The sequence below is a fragment of the Aegilops tauschii genome, chromosome 1 (assembly GCF_002575655.3).
Source record: "Aegilops tauschii subsp. strangulata cultivar AL8/78 chromosome 1, Aet v6.0, whole genome shotgun sequence".
Lineage (NCBI taxonomy): Eukaryota > Viridiplantae > Streptophyta > Magnoliopsida > Poales > Poaceae > Aegilops > Aegilops tauschii.
Window position 1 is genome coordinate 448,143,345 of NC_053035.3, and position 14,499 is coordinate 448,157,843.

The following is a 14,499-nucleotide window of genomic DNA, read 5'->3' on the forward strand; positions in this document are numbered from 1 at the left end:
CTAGAGGCGTCTCCCCTAACCATATGTGTCCTCCCAGAATCTAGTAGCATTACGATTACCAATGTTAAACTTGACCCTCTGCAAGAATGTTTCTTTCGTCCTTATTAAACCCTTCCAGAAGGGCGATCTATTAGGCCTTACCGTAACCTCTCATCGCGAGGAGTTTTCTTTGCCTTTGAAAATACGCTTTATCCTTTCACACTTGTAGCTCTATCAAGACACACATATACATTTTTTTCAAAAAAAAGACACACATATACTTTCTTTTTTAGAGATTTGCTACAACTACCATTTTTTAGAGACTGAGGGGGTTACACAGGGACGTGGCATTTTTAAGTGAAGATTAGCGAGGACGCAAGCCCACCTTCAAATTAGGGGAGGAGGTGGTTAGTGGGTAAGGAAGGTTAAATAGGGAACGTAGAAAATGATATGTTCGTGATTTTTTCCCCTCTTGTCATCTTCATCTTCGTGCGAAGAGCTAGGGTTCCCCCCGCTCCCGCTCCCGCTAGGGTTCTCCCCCGCCGCCGGCGGGCCCTAGGCCCTTCCCGCCGCCGCCGCCCGCCCGGCGCGGCGCCCCACTCCCGCTACCACCGCTCGCCCAGCGCGGGCACCCTGTCCCGCCCCCCTCTCCCCTTCTCCTCGTCCCGCCGCCTCGGCCGTCTCCCCGGGAGGCGGCCGGAGCGGCGCGCGACCCCCTTCCGCCTTGTCCGCCCCCCCTCCGTCCTCCACTCCCTCGCTGCCGGCGGTCGCCCCCGGATCTGGCCGGGTGGTGTCGGCGGCGGCGGGCCGTTCCTTACCCACGCGCGCTCCTCCTTCCTGGGGTGGGGGGAGGCGGCGGTGATGCTCGGCCGGTGGCGGTCCGGCGTCCTGGTGCGGAGGCCGGCGGCGCTCGCCGTGGTGGTGCCGCCTCTTGGCGGCGAGGCGGCCCGGTGGTGCTAGTCGGCAGGTGGCGTGTCCCCGGCCCAGATCTGGGCCCGTAGGGTCCTTTCTGGGTCCTTGCAGGTCGGCTCCGGCGCAACCGCGACACCCTATGTATGGGAGGCAGGGGAGCGGCTTGGACGGGACAGCGACGCCGACGGCGTGCCAGCTGCTGCGCGGAGGCGGGAGTTGTCCGGGCCTTTGAGGGCCCGGCCGGGCTGTGGGGCCACGGGCCCGGTAGGCGCCTGCTATGGCGTCCGGTCGGCTACCGTCGTGGATGGTGGAGGTGGGGCCCTCCCGTATGCCGACGGTGCGGCTGCATAGTCACGGCTCCTCTTTTTCGTTGTGCAGACCATCGTCGCGGTGCCGTGGTGAGACAGCGTGGGAAGCTTCGTGTCCGTGTTGGCGCAGGGTGGTGGTCGGTTTGGTGGCGAGCTCCGATGTGCCTGAGGTAGACGCTGGGATCGGGAGAAATCCCTGTTGGCTTGGCCAACACCGACGCGGTGGCGCCTGAGGCTACCGCCGGACCTTCCTGGAGGGCGTCGGGGCTACTCTTCCTCTGTCCTCGCCGCGTACCGGGGGAAACCCTTGGCAGCAGCGTCGTCATCGTCGCGTTCCTTCTTGGAGGTGTTGATTGGTACCGGCGCTTCGGAGTCTCGGAGCTTGGTGGGTGATCTCCGGTGGATGCATCGGTCATGAGGCTTCGTCGTTTTTGTCGATCTGCCGTTATCGGCATTTGTTTCTTTTTTTTTTCTCTTTCATTTTTTTAGACGTGATTGTGCTGCTTCCGCCCCAGCTTCTATCGTGTTGTATCGGATGATTGTTTTGTAATACAAAGCGGGGGAAACCCTTTTTCTTAAATGATATGTTCGTCCCTTTTTTGACCCCATGACACACACAAGGTGTGCTCCGTCGATCCTTTTAAGAGTATGAACGATAAGCTTTGACTAGTCACTAGTTCAACTATAGGTGGATTGTTTGTCACATTTTTCTTTCTTTCAAAACGGCCTTTGTCACAAAATTAATATCACTGAAAAAGGGTTCTCAGTTCGTATCTGGATATTGTTAGGAATCGTAGCATAATTTAAAATTTTCCTACGCTCACCAAGATGCATCTATGGAGTCTACTAGCAACGAGGGGAAAGGAGTGGATCTACATACCCTTGTAGATCGCGAGCGGAAGCGTTCCAATGAACGTGGATGACGGAGTCGTACTCGCCGTGATCCAAATCACCGATGACCGAGTGCCGAACGTACGGCACCTCCGCGTTCAACACACGTACGGTGCAGCGACGTCTCCTCCTTCTTGATCCAGCAAGGGGGGAGGAGAGGTTGATGGAGATCCAACAGCACGACGGCGTGGTGATGGATGTAGCGGGTCTCCGGCAGGGCTTCGCTGAGCTTCTACGAGAGAGAGAGAGGTGTTGCAGGGGAGGAGGGAGGCGCCCAAGGCTTAGATCTTGCTGCCCTCCCTTCCCCCCCACTATATATAGGGCCAAGGGAGAGGGGGGGGGCGCAGCCTTGCCCCTTCCTCCAAGGAAGGGTGCGGCCAGGGGGGAGTCCTTCCCCCCCAAGGCACCTCGGAGGTGCCTTCCCCCTTTAGGACTCTCCTTTTTTTTCTTATCTCTTGCGCATGGGCCTCTTGGGGCTGGTGCCCTTGGCCCATATAGGCCAAGGCGCACCCCTTACAGCCCATGTGGCCCCCCGGGGCTGGTGGACCCCCTTGGTGGACCCCCGGACCCCTTTCGGCACTCCCGGTACAATACCGATAAAGCGCGAAACTTTTCCGGCGACCAAAATAAGACTTCCCATATATAAATCTTTACCTCCGGACCATTCCGGAACCTCTCGTGACGTTCGGGATCTCATCCGGGACTCCGAACAACTTTCGGGTTTCCGCATACATATATCTCTACAACCCTAGCGTCACCGGACCTTAAGTGTGTAGACCCTACGGGTTCGGGAGACATGCAGACATGACCGAGACGCCTCTCCGGTCAATAACCAACAGCGGGATCTGGATACCCATGTTGGCTCCCACATGTTCCACGATGATATCATCGGATGAACCACGGTGTCGAGGATTCAATCAATCCGTATGCAATTCCCTTTGTCAATCGGTATGTTACTTGCCCGAGATTCGATCGTCGGTATCCCAATACCTTGTTCAATCTCGTTACCGGCAAGTCTCTTTACTCGTACCGCAATGCATGATCCCGTGACTAACGCCTTAGTCACATTGAGCTCATTATGATGATGCATTACCGAGTGGGCCCAGAGATACCTCTCCGTCACACGGAGTGACAAATCCCAGTCTCGATCCGTGCCAACCCAACAGACACTTTCGGAGATACCCGTAATGCACCTTTATAGTCACCCAGTTACGTTGTGACGTTTGGCACACCCAAAGCACTCCTACGGTATCCGGGAGTTGCACGATCTCATGGTCTAAGGAAAAGATACTTGACATTGGAAAAGCTCTAGCAAACGAAACTACACGATCTTTTATGCTATGCTTAAGTTGGGTCTTGTCCATCACATCATTCTCCTAATGATGTGATCCCGTTATCAATGACATCCAATGTCCATAGTCAGGAAACCATGACTATCTGTTGATCAACGAGCTAGTCAACTAGAGGCTTACTAGGGACAGGTTGTGGTCTATGTATTCACACATGTATAACGATTTCCGGACAATACAATTATAGCATGAATAATAGACAATTACCATGAACAAAGAAATATAATAATAACCATTTATTATTGCTTCTAGGGCATATTTCCAACAGTCTCCCACTTGCACTAGAGTCAATAATCTAGTTCACATCACCATGTGATTAACACTCACTGGTCACATCACCATGTGACCAACATCTAAAGAGTTTACTAGAGTCAACGATCTAGTTCACATCACTATGTGATTATCACTCAATGTGTTCTGGTTTGGTCATGTTATGCTTGTGAGAGAGGTTATTAGTCAACGGGTCTGAACCTTTCAGAACCGTGTGCTTTACGAATATCTATGTCATCTTGTGGATGCTACCACACGCTATTTGGAGCCATTTCAAATAATTGCTCTACTATACGAATCCGGTTTACTACTCAGAGTCATCCGGATTAGTGTCAAAGTTCGCATCGACGTAACCCTTTACGACGAACTCCTTTCCACCTCCATAATCGAGAAAATTCCTTAATCCACTAGGTGCTAAGGATAAGTTCGACCGCTGTCATGAGATCCTATCCCGGATCACCATTGTACCCTCTTGACCAACTCATGGCAAGGCACACTACATGTGCGGTACACAGCATAGCATACTATAGAACCTATGTCTAAAGCATAGGGGACGACCTTCGTCCTTTCTCTATCTTCTGCTGTGGTCAGGTCTTGAGTCTCACTCAATACTCACACCTTGTAACACAGCCAAGAACTCCTTCTTTGCTGATCTATTTTGAACTCTTTCAAAATCATGTCAAGGTGTGTTGTCTTTTGAAAGTATCATCAGGCGTCTTGATCTATCTCTATGGATCTTGATGCCCAATATGTAAGTAGCTTTATCCAGGTCTTCCTTTGAAAAACTCCTTTCAAACAACCCTTTATGCTTTCCAGAAATTTTACATCATTTCGGATCATCAATATGTCATTCACATATACTTATCAGAAATGTTGTAGCGCTCCCACTCACTTTATTGTAAATACAAGTTTCTAACAAACTTTGTATAAACCCAAAAACTTTGATCACCCCATCAAAGCGTATATTCTGACTCCGAGATGCTTGCTCTGATCCATGGAAGGATCGCTGGAGCTAGCATACCTTTTAGCATCCTTAGGATCGACAAAACCTTTCTGATTGTATCAGATACAACCTTTCCTTACGAAAACTGGTAAGGAAACTTGTTTTGACATCCATCTGCCAGATTTCATAAATGTAGCTAATGCTAACATGATTCCGACGGACCTAAGCATCGCTACGGATGAGAAAAACTCATCGTAGTCAACTCCTTGAACTTGTGAAAATACTCTTTGCCACAAGTCGAGCTTCATAGACGGTAACATTACCGTCCATGTCCGTCTTCTTCTTAAAGATCCATTTATCTCAATGGCTTGCCGATCATCGGGCAAGTTCACCAAAGTCCATGCTTTGTTCTGATACATGGATTCTATCTCGGATTTCATGGCCTCGAGCCATTCGTCGGAATATGGGCCTACCATCGCTTCTCCATAGCTCGTAGGTTCATTGTTGTCTAGCAACATGACTTCCAAGACAGGATCACGCATTACTCTGAAGTAGTGCGCATCCTCGTCACCCTACGAGGTTTGGTAGTGACTTGATCCGAAGTTTCATGATCACTATCATAAGCTTCCACTTCAATTGGTGTAGGTGCCACAGGAACAACTTCCTGTGCCCTTCTACACACTAGTTGAAGCGACGGTTCAATAACCTTATCAAGTCTCCACCATCCTCCCACTCAATTCTTTCGAGAGAAACTTTTCCTCGAGAAAGGACTCGTTTCTAGAAGCAATTACTTTTGCTTCCAGATAGGAGGTATACCCAACTGTTTTTGGGTATTCTATGAAGATGCATTTATCCGCTTTGGGTTCGAGCTTATCAGCCTGAAACTTTTTCACATAAGCATCGCAGCCCCAAACTTTTAAGAAACGACAAATTAGGTTTCTATAAACGGTGTCGTCTCAACGGAATTGCGTGGTGCCCCTTTTAAAGTGAATGCGGTTGTCTCTAATGCCTAACCCATAAACGATAGTGGTAATTTGATAAGAAACATCATGGTATGCACCATATCCAATAGGGTGCAGTTATGATGTTCGGACACACCATCACACTATGGTGTTCCAGGCGGTATTAATTGTGAAACACTTTCCACAATGTCTCAATTGTGTGCCAAACTCGTCACTCAGATACTCATCTCTATGATCATATCACAGACATTTTATCCTCTTGTCACGATGTGTTGGGAATCGTAGCATAATTTTAAAATTTTCCTACGTTCACCAAGATGCATCTATGGAGTCTACTAGCAACGAGGGGAAGGGAGTGCATCTACATACCCTTGTAGATCGCGAGCGGAAGCGTTCCAATGAATGTGGATGACGGAGTCGTACTCGCCGTGATCCAAATCACCGATGACCGAGTGCCGAACGGACGGCACCTCCGCGTTCAACACACGTACGGTGCAGCAACGTCTCCTCCTTCTTGATCCAGCAAGGGGGAAGGAGAGGTTGATGGAGATCCAGCAGCACGACGGCGTGGTGGTGGATGTAGCGGGTCTCCGCAGGGCTACGCCGAGCTTCTACGAGAGAGAGAGAGAGAGGTGTTGCAGGGGAGGAGGGAGGCGCCCAAGGCTGTTGTATGCTGCCCTCCCTCCCCCCCTTTATATAGGCCCCTGGGGGGGTGCGCCAGCCCCAAGAGATGGGATCTCAAGGGGGGCGGCGGCCACAAGGGGGGGAAGGGGTTGCCTTGCCCCCCAAGGCAAGGGGGAACTCCCCCTAGGGTTCCCAACCCTAGGCGCATGGGGGGAGGCCCAAGGGGGGCGCCCCAGCCCACTAGGGGCTGGTTCCCTTCCACTTTCAGCCCACGGGGCCCTCCGGGATAGGTGGCCCCACCCGGTGGACCCCCGGGACCCTTCCGGTGGTCCCGGTACAATACCGATAACCCCCGAAACTTTCCCGGTGGCCGAAACTGGACTTCCTATATAAGTCTTCACCTCCGGACCATTCCGGAACCTCTCGTGACGTCCGGGATCTCATCCGGGACTCCGAACAACTTTCGGGTTTCCGCATACATATATCTCTACAACCCTAGCGTCACCGGACCTTAAGTGTGTAGACCCTACGGGTTCGGGAGGCATGCAGACATGACCGAGACGCCTCTCCGGTCAATAACCAACAGCGGGATCTGGATACCCATGTTGGCTCCCACATGTTCCACGATGATCTCATCGGATGAACCACGGTGTCGAGGATTCAATCAATCCCGTATACAATTCCCTTTGTCAATCGGTATGTTACTTGCCCGAGATTCGATCGTCGGTATCCCAATACCTTGTTCAATCTCGTTACCGGCAAGTCTCTTTACTCGTACCGCAATGCATGATCCCGTGACTAACGCCTTAGTCACATTGAGCTCATAATGATGATGCATTACCGAGTGGGCCCAGAGATACCTCTCCGTCACACGGAGTGACAAATCCCAGTCTCGATCCGTGCCAACCCAACAGACACTTTCGGAGATACCCGTAGTGCACCTTTATAGTCACCCAGTTACGTTGTGACGTTTGGCACACCCAAAGCACTCCTACGGTATCCGGGAGTTGCACGATCTCATGGTCTAAGGAAAAGATACTTGACATTGGAAAAGCTCTAGCAAACGAAACTACACGATCTTTTATGCTATGCTTAGGATTGGGTCTTGTCCATCACATCATTCTCCTAATGATGTGATCCCGTTATCAATGACATCCAATGTCCATAGTCAGGAAACCATGACTATCTGTTGATCAACGAGCTAGTCAACTAGAGGCTTACTAGGGACACTTTGTGGTCTATGCATTCACACATGTATTACGATTTCCGGACAATACAATTATAGCATGAATAATAGACAATTACCATGAACAAAGAAATATAATAATAACCATTTATTATTGCCTCTAGGGCATATTTCCAACACGATGATCTTCAACTTCACTCTGAAATTGCTTGAACCTTTCAATAATTCAGACTAGTGTTTCATCAAGTAAATACACTCAGCATCTACTCAAATCATCTGTGAAGTAAGAACATAACGATATCCACTGCATGCCTCAGCATTCATTGGACTGCATACATCAAAATGTATTACTTCCAATAAGTTGCTCTCTTGTTCCATCTTACTGAAAACGAGGCCTTTCAGTCATCTTGCCCATGTGGTATGATTTGCATGTCTCAAGTGATTCAAAATCAAGTGAGTCCAAACGATCCATTTGCATGGAGTTTCTTCATGCATATATACCAATAGACATGGTTCCTATGTCTCGATCTTTTCAAAAATGAGTGAGTCCAAAGATCCATCTACATGGAGCTTCTTCATGCGTTCTATACCAATATGACTCAAGTTGCAGTGCCACAAGTATGTGGTACTATCATTACTATCTTATATCTTTTGGCATGAACATGTGTATCACTACGATCGATATTCATTTTAGGTGCAAGACCATTGAAGGTGTTATTCAAATAAACAGAGTAACCATTATTCTCCTTAAATGAATAACCGTTTTGCGGTAAACATAATCCAATCATGTTCAGCGCAACCACCAAATCTCGATGGTAGAGGGAGCATGCGATGCTTGATCACATCAACCTTGGAAACACTTCCAACACATATCGTCATCTCACCTTTAGCTAGTCTCCATTTATTCCGCAGCTTTTATTTCGAGTTACTAACACTTAGCAACCGAACCAGTATCTAATACCCTGGTGCTGCTAGGAGTACTAGTAAAGTACACATTCATATAACGTATATCCAATATACTTTGTCGACCTTGCCTGCCTTCTCATCTACCAAGTATCTAGGGTAGCACTGCTTCAGTGACCGTTCCTCTCATTACAGAAGCACTTAGTCTCGGGTTTGGGTTCAACCTTGGGATTCTTCACTAGAGCAGCAAACGACTTGTTGTTTCATGAAGTATCCCTTTTGCCCTTGCCCTTCTTAAACTAGTGGTTGTACTAACCATCAACAATTTATGCTCCTTCTTGATTTCTACTCTCGCGGTGTCAAACATCGCGAATAGCTCAAGGATCATCATAACTATCCTTGATATGTTATAGTTCATCACGAAGCTCTACTAGCTTGGTGGCAGTGACTATGGAGAACTATCACTATCTCATCTGGGAGATTAACTCCCACTCGATTCAAGCGATTGTGGCACTCAGACAATCTGAGCACACGCTCAACGATTGAGCTTTTCTCCTTTAGTTTGCAGGCTTAAGAAACTTGTCAGAGGTCTCATACCTCTTGACGTGGGCACTAGTCTGAAATCCCAATTTCAGTCTTCGGAACATCTCACATGTTCTGCGACGTTTCAAGAACGTCTTTGGTGCCACAATTCTAAACCGCACTGAACTATCACGTAGTCATCAAAACGTGTATGTCAGATGTTTCGTAACATCTACAGACGACGCTGAGGTTCAGCACACCGAGCGGTGCATTAAGGACATAAGCCTTCTGTGCAGCAATGAGGACAATCCTCAGTTTACGGACCCAGTCCGCATAATTGCTACTACCAACTTTCAACTAAATTTTCTCTAGGAACATTTCTTAACCAGTAGAACTAAAGCGCAAGCTATGACATAATTTGCAAATACCTATTTGACTATGTTCATGATAATGAAGTTCATCTGATTATGAACTCCCACTCAGATAGACATCCCTCTAGTCATCTAAGTGAAACATGATCCGAGTTCAACTAGGCCGTGTCCGATCATCACGTGAGACGGACTAGTCAAGATCGGTAAACATCTCCATGTTGATCATATCTTCTATACGACTCATGCTCGACCTTTCGGTCCTCCGTGTTCCGAGGCCATGTCTGTACATGCTAGGCTCGTCAAGTCAACCTAAGTGTATTGCGTGTGTTCCGAGGCCATGTCTGTACATGCTAGGCTCGTTAACACCCGTTGTATTCGAACGTAAGAATCTATCACACCCGATCATCACGTGGTGCTTCAAAACGACGAACCTTCGCAACGGTGCACAGTTAGGGTGAACACTTTCTTGAAATTATTATAAGGGATCATCCTACTTGCTACCGTCGTTCTAAGAAAATAAGATGCAAAAACATGATAAACATCACATGCAATCAAATAGTGACATGATATGGCCAATATCATCATGCTCCTTTGATCTCCATCTTCGGGGCACCATGATCATCTTTGTCACCGGCATGACACCATGATCTCCATCATCATGATCTCCATCATTGTGTCTTCATGAAGTTGTCACGCCAACGATTACTTCTACTTCTATGGCTAACGCGTTTAGCAACAAAGTAAAGTAATTTACATGGCGTTATTCAATGACACGCAGGTCATACAAAATAATAAAGACAACTCCTATGGCTCTTGCCGGTTGTCTCATCGACATGCAAGTCGTGATTCCTATTACAAGAATATGATCAATCTCATACATCACATATATCATTCATCACATCTTCTGGCCATATCACATCACATAGCACTTGCTGCAAAAACAAGTTAGACGTCCTCTAATTGTTGTTGCAAGTTTTTACGTGGTTTGTAGGTTTCTAGCAAGAACGTTTCTTACCTACGTATGACCACAACGTGATTTGCCAATTTCTATTTACCCTTCATAAGGACCCTTTTCATCGAATCCGTTCCGACTAAAGTAGGAGAGACAGACACCCGCTAGCCACCTTATGCATCTAGTGCATGTCAGTCGGTGGAACCTGTCTCACGTAAGAGTACGTGTAAGGTCGGTCCGGGCCGCTTCATCCTACAATGCCGCCGAAACAAGAAAAGACTAGTAGCGGCAAGAAGAATTGGCAAACTCAACGCCCACAACTACTTTGTGTTCTACTCGTGCATAGTAACTACGCATAGACCTGGCTCATGATGCCACTGTTGGGAATCGTAGCATAATTTAAAATTTTCCTACGCTCACCAAGATGCATCTATGGAGTCTACTAGCAACGAGGGGAAAGGAGTGGATCTACATACCCTTGTAGATCGCGAGCGGAAGCGTTCCAATGAACGTGGATGACGGAGTCGTACTCGCCGTGATCCAAATCACCGATGACCGAGTGCCGAACGTACGGCACCTCCGCGTTCAACACACGTACGGTGCAGCGACGTCTCCTCCTTCTTGATCCAGCAAGGGGGGAGGAGAGGTTGATGGAGATCCAACAGCACGACGGCGTGGTGATGGATGTAGCGGGTCTCCGGCAGGGCTTCGCTGAGCTTCTACGAGAGAGAGAGAGGTGTTGCAGGGGAGGAGGGAGGCGCCCAAGGCTTAGATCTTGCTGCCCTCCCTTCCCCCCCACTATATATAGGGCCAAGGGAGAGGGGGGGGGGGCGCAGCCTTGCCCCTTCCTCCAAGGAAGGGTGCGGCCAGGGGGGAGTCCTTCCCCCCCAAGGCACCTCGGAGGTGCCTTCCCCCTTTAGGACTCTCCCTTTTTTTCTTATCTCTTGCGCATGGGCCTCTTGGGGCTGGTGCCCTTGGCCCATATAGGCCAAGGCGCACCCCTTACAGCCCATGTGGCCCCCCGGGGCTGGTGGACCCCCTTGGTGGACCCCCGGACCCCTTTCGGCACTCCCGGTACAATACCGATAAAGCGCGAAACTTTTCCGGCGACCAAAATAAGACTTCCCATATATAAATCTTTACCTCCGGACCATTCCGGAACCTCTCGTGACGTTCGGGATCTCATCCGGGACTCCGAACAACTTTCGGGTTTCCGCATACATATATCTCTACAACCCTAGCGTCACCGGACCTTAAGTGTGTAGACCCTACGGGTTCGGGAGACATGCAGACATGACCGAGACGCCTCTCCGGTCAATAACCAACAGCGGGATCTGGATACCCATGTTGGCTCCCACATGTTCCACGATGATATCATCGGATGAACCACGGTGTCGAGGATTCAATCAATCCGTATGCAATTCCCTTTGTCAATCGGTATGTTACTTGCCCGAGATTCGATCGTCGGTATCCCAATACCTTGTTCAATCTCGTTACCGGCAAGTCTCTTTACTCGTACCGCAATGCATGATCCCGTGACTAACGCCTTAGTCACATTGAGCTCATTATGATGATGCATTACCGAGTGGGCCCAGAGATACCTCTCCGTCACACGGAGTGACAAATCCCAGTCTCGATCCGTGCCAACCCAACAGACACTTTCGGAGATACCCGTAATGCACCTTTATAGTCACCCAGTTACGTTGTGACGTTTGGCACACCCAAAGCACTCCTACGGTATCCGGGAGTTGCACGATCTCATGGTCTAAGGAAAAGATACTTGACATTGGAAAAGCTCTAGCAAACGAAACTACACGATCTTTTATGCTATGCTTAAGTTGGGTCTTGTCCATCACATCATTCTCCTAATGATGTGATCCCGTTATCAATGACATCCAATGTCCATAGTCAGGAAACCATGACTATCTGTTGATCAACGAGCTAGTCAACTAGAGGCTTACTAGGGACAGGTTGTGGTCTATGTATTCACACATGTATAACGATTTCCGGACAATACAATTATAGCATGAATAATAGACAATTACCATGAACAAAGAAATATAATAATAACCATTTATTATTGCCTCTAGGTCATATTTCCAACAGATATCTATTTTGTACTCTCTCCGTCTCATAATATAAGATATTATTACATCATACTCTCTCCGTTTTTAAATATTTGTCTTTCTAGAAATTTCAACAAGTGATTATATACGGAGCAAAATGAGTGAATCTACACTTTAAAATATGTCTATATACATCCATATGTGGTAGTCCATTTGAAATCTCTAAAAAAATAAATATTTAGAAATGGAGGGAGTATATGTGAGTATATTTGATGTAATGAGGTCTTATATTAAGGGACAGAGGGGATATAACGTAATTCACGTTGTTGTATGTATTTTAAGATAACGGTAATTTGTGAAAAAAAGCACTATGTTTAGATAATGATTTTTTTACAAATATGTAGGAGTATTTAACATAAAATACATGTGGCAGGTAGGTCCATATCATTGCTCCATTATTTTTTCTTTTTTTTTGCGGCGACCATGTCATTATTGCTCCGTCATTGAACTACGAGACAATATTAGGTGAACCCGCAGAATTTTTTTTTTGAACTACGAGACAATATTAGGGGAACCCGTGAAAACCACTGCAACGGCATTGGCGTCACAAGTCTATCCTTCCCGCGTCAACGGCAGCAGGTCCATGGCGAACACCGTGATCCTGTACCCCGGCCTCACCGTGAGCCACTTCGTCCCCATGGTGCACCTCGCCGGCGCCCTCGTCAACCACGGATACGCCGTCTCCGTCGCGCTCATCGACCCCGCCGTCAACGGGGACCCCGCCTTCCGCGCCGTCGTCGCCCGCGCGGTCGCCTCCATGCCGTCCCTCCGATTCCACGCGCTCCCGCCCTCCGAGGACGCGCCCACGCTGAGCCCCGACGCGCCGTTCATCCCCAGGTACCTCGACATCGTCGGCCGCCACAACGACCGCCTCCGCGACTTCCTCTGCTCCTTTGCACGCGGCGTCCACGCCGTGGTCGTTGACTCGCTGTCCGTCGGGGCGCTCGGCGTCGCCAAGCGGCTCGGGATCCCCGGGTACGTCATGTTCACCTCCGGCGCGGCCGCCCTCGCCGCCTTCGTCCAGCTTCCTTCCGTCCTCGCTGAGGTGCGGACGAGGTTCCAGGAGCTAGGCGACGCGCCGCTCGAGTTATTCGGCCTTCCGCCCATGCCTGCCTCCCACCTGATCGGCGAATTGCTCGAGGACCCTGAGAGCGACACCTACAAGGCGACGGTGATCGCGCTGTACGGGATCCCGGAGGGCGATGGCATCCTGGTGAACACGTACGAGTCGCTGGATGCTGGGGTGGTGGCAGCGCTCGGCGACCCTCGGTGCCTCCCGGGCCGGATCATGCCACCGGTGTACTGCGTCGGGCCATTCGTTGGGGGCGTCGGAAGCGAGGCGAAAGACCGGCATGAGTGCCTCACGTGGCTAGACGGGCAGCCGGACGGCAGCGTCGTGTTCCTCTGCTTCGGCAGCGGGGGAAGCCACTCGGCGGAGCAGCTCAAGGAGATCGCCGTCGGCCTGGAGAACTGCGGCCACCGGTTCCTGTGGGTCGTGGGAAACCCTTTCAACGACGACCAGGCCAAGCCGTTCGACCAGGACCTCGACGCTCTCTTGCCGAACGGGTTCCTGGCCCGCACCAGAGGCCGTGGCCTCGTTGTTAAGCAGTGGGTGCCGCAAGCAGAGGTGCTCCGCCACAGGGCCACCGGCGCGTTCGTGACGCACTGCGGGTGGAACTCTGTGCTGGAGGGCCTGACGGCCGGCGTGCCGATGCTGTGCTGGCCGCTGTACGCGGAGCAGAAGATGAACATGCTGCGCATGGTGGGGGAGATTGGAGTCGCCGCGGAGATGGTCGGGTGGCAGCGGGGGCTGGTCGAGGCAGCCGAGGTGGAGGGCAAGGTGAGGCTGGTCATGGACTCCGAGGATGGCATGGAGCTCCGGGCGCGGGCGGCGGCACACAAGGAAGGCGCGGCCGCGGCTTGGAGCGACGGCGGCTCATCGCGCGCGGCGTTTGCCCAGTTCTTGTCGGATGTCGTCAGACGGCAGCCTCAGACTCGTGGTGATCCATGAGAGGGATGTGTGTTGTACCAGAGCGCGTATCCAGAAACAAGAAAGGAACGACCTCAGGGCGCTCCTCAGCGATTTCGGCTTCTCGGCTGTCGGATGTCGTTCCTGATGCGTTTTCGGCCGTTGGATCTCACCCTCAGATCGCCTGGGCCGTCGGATCGAAATTGAGCTCGTTGCGATGAACCGTGTGCGT

General features: G+C 50.1%; 1 protein-coding gene across 1 annotated transcript; it reads left to right on the plus strand.

Moving 5' to 3' along the window:
• Window positions 1-12,707: 12,707 nt before the first annotated feature.
• Window positions 12,708-14,391, plus strand: LOC109772360 (UDP-glycosyltransferase 88B1). The gene has a single exon (XM_020331043.4). The coding sequence runs from the start codon at window positions 12,882-12,884 to the stop codon at window positions 14,307-14,309; it is 1,428 nt and encodes a 475-aa protein (XP_020186632.1). The 5' UTR covers window positions 12,708-12,881; the 3' UTR covers window positions 14,310-14,391.
• Window positions 14,392-14,499: the final 108 nt, after the last annotated feature.

Bases quoted from the DNA above. Each gene is read 5' to 3' on its own strand.
- LOC109772360 (XM_020331043.4), top strand. From the start codon at position 12,882: ATGGCGAACACCGTGATCCTGTACCCCGGCCTCACCGTGAGCCACTTC.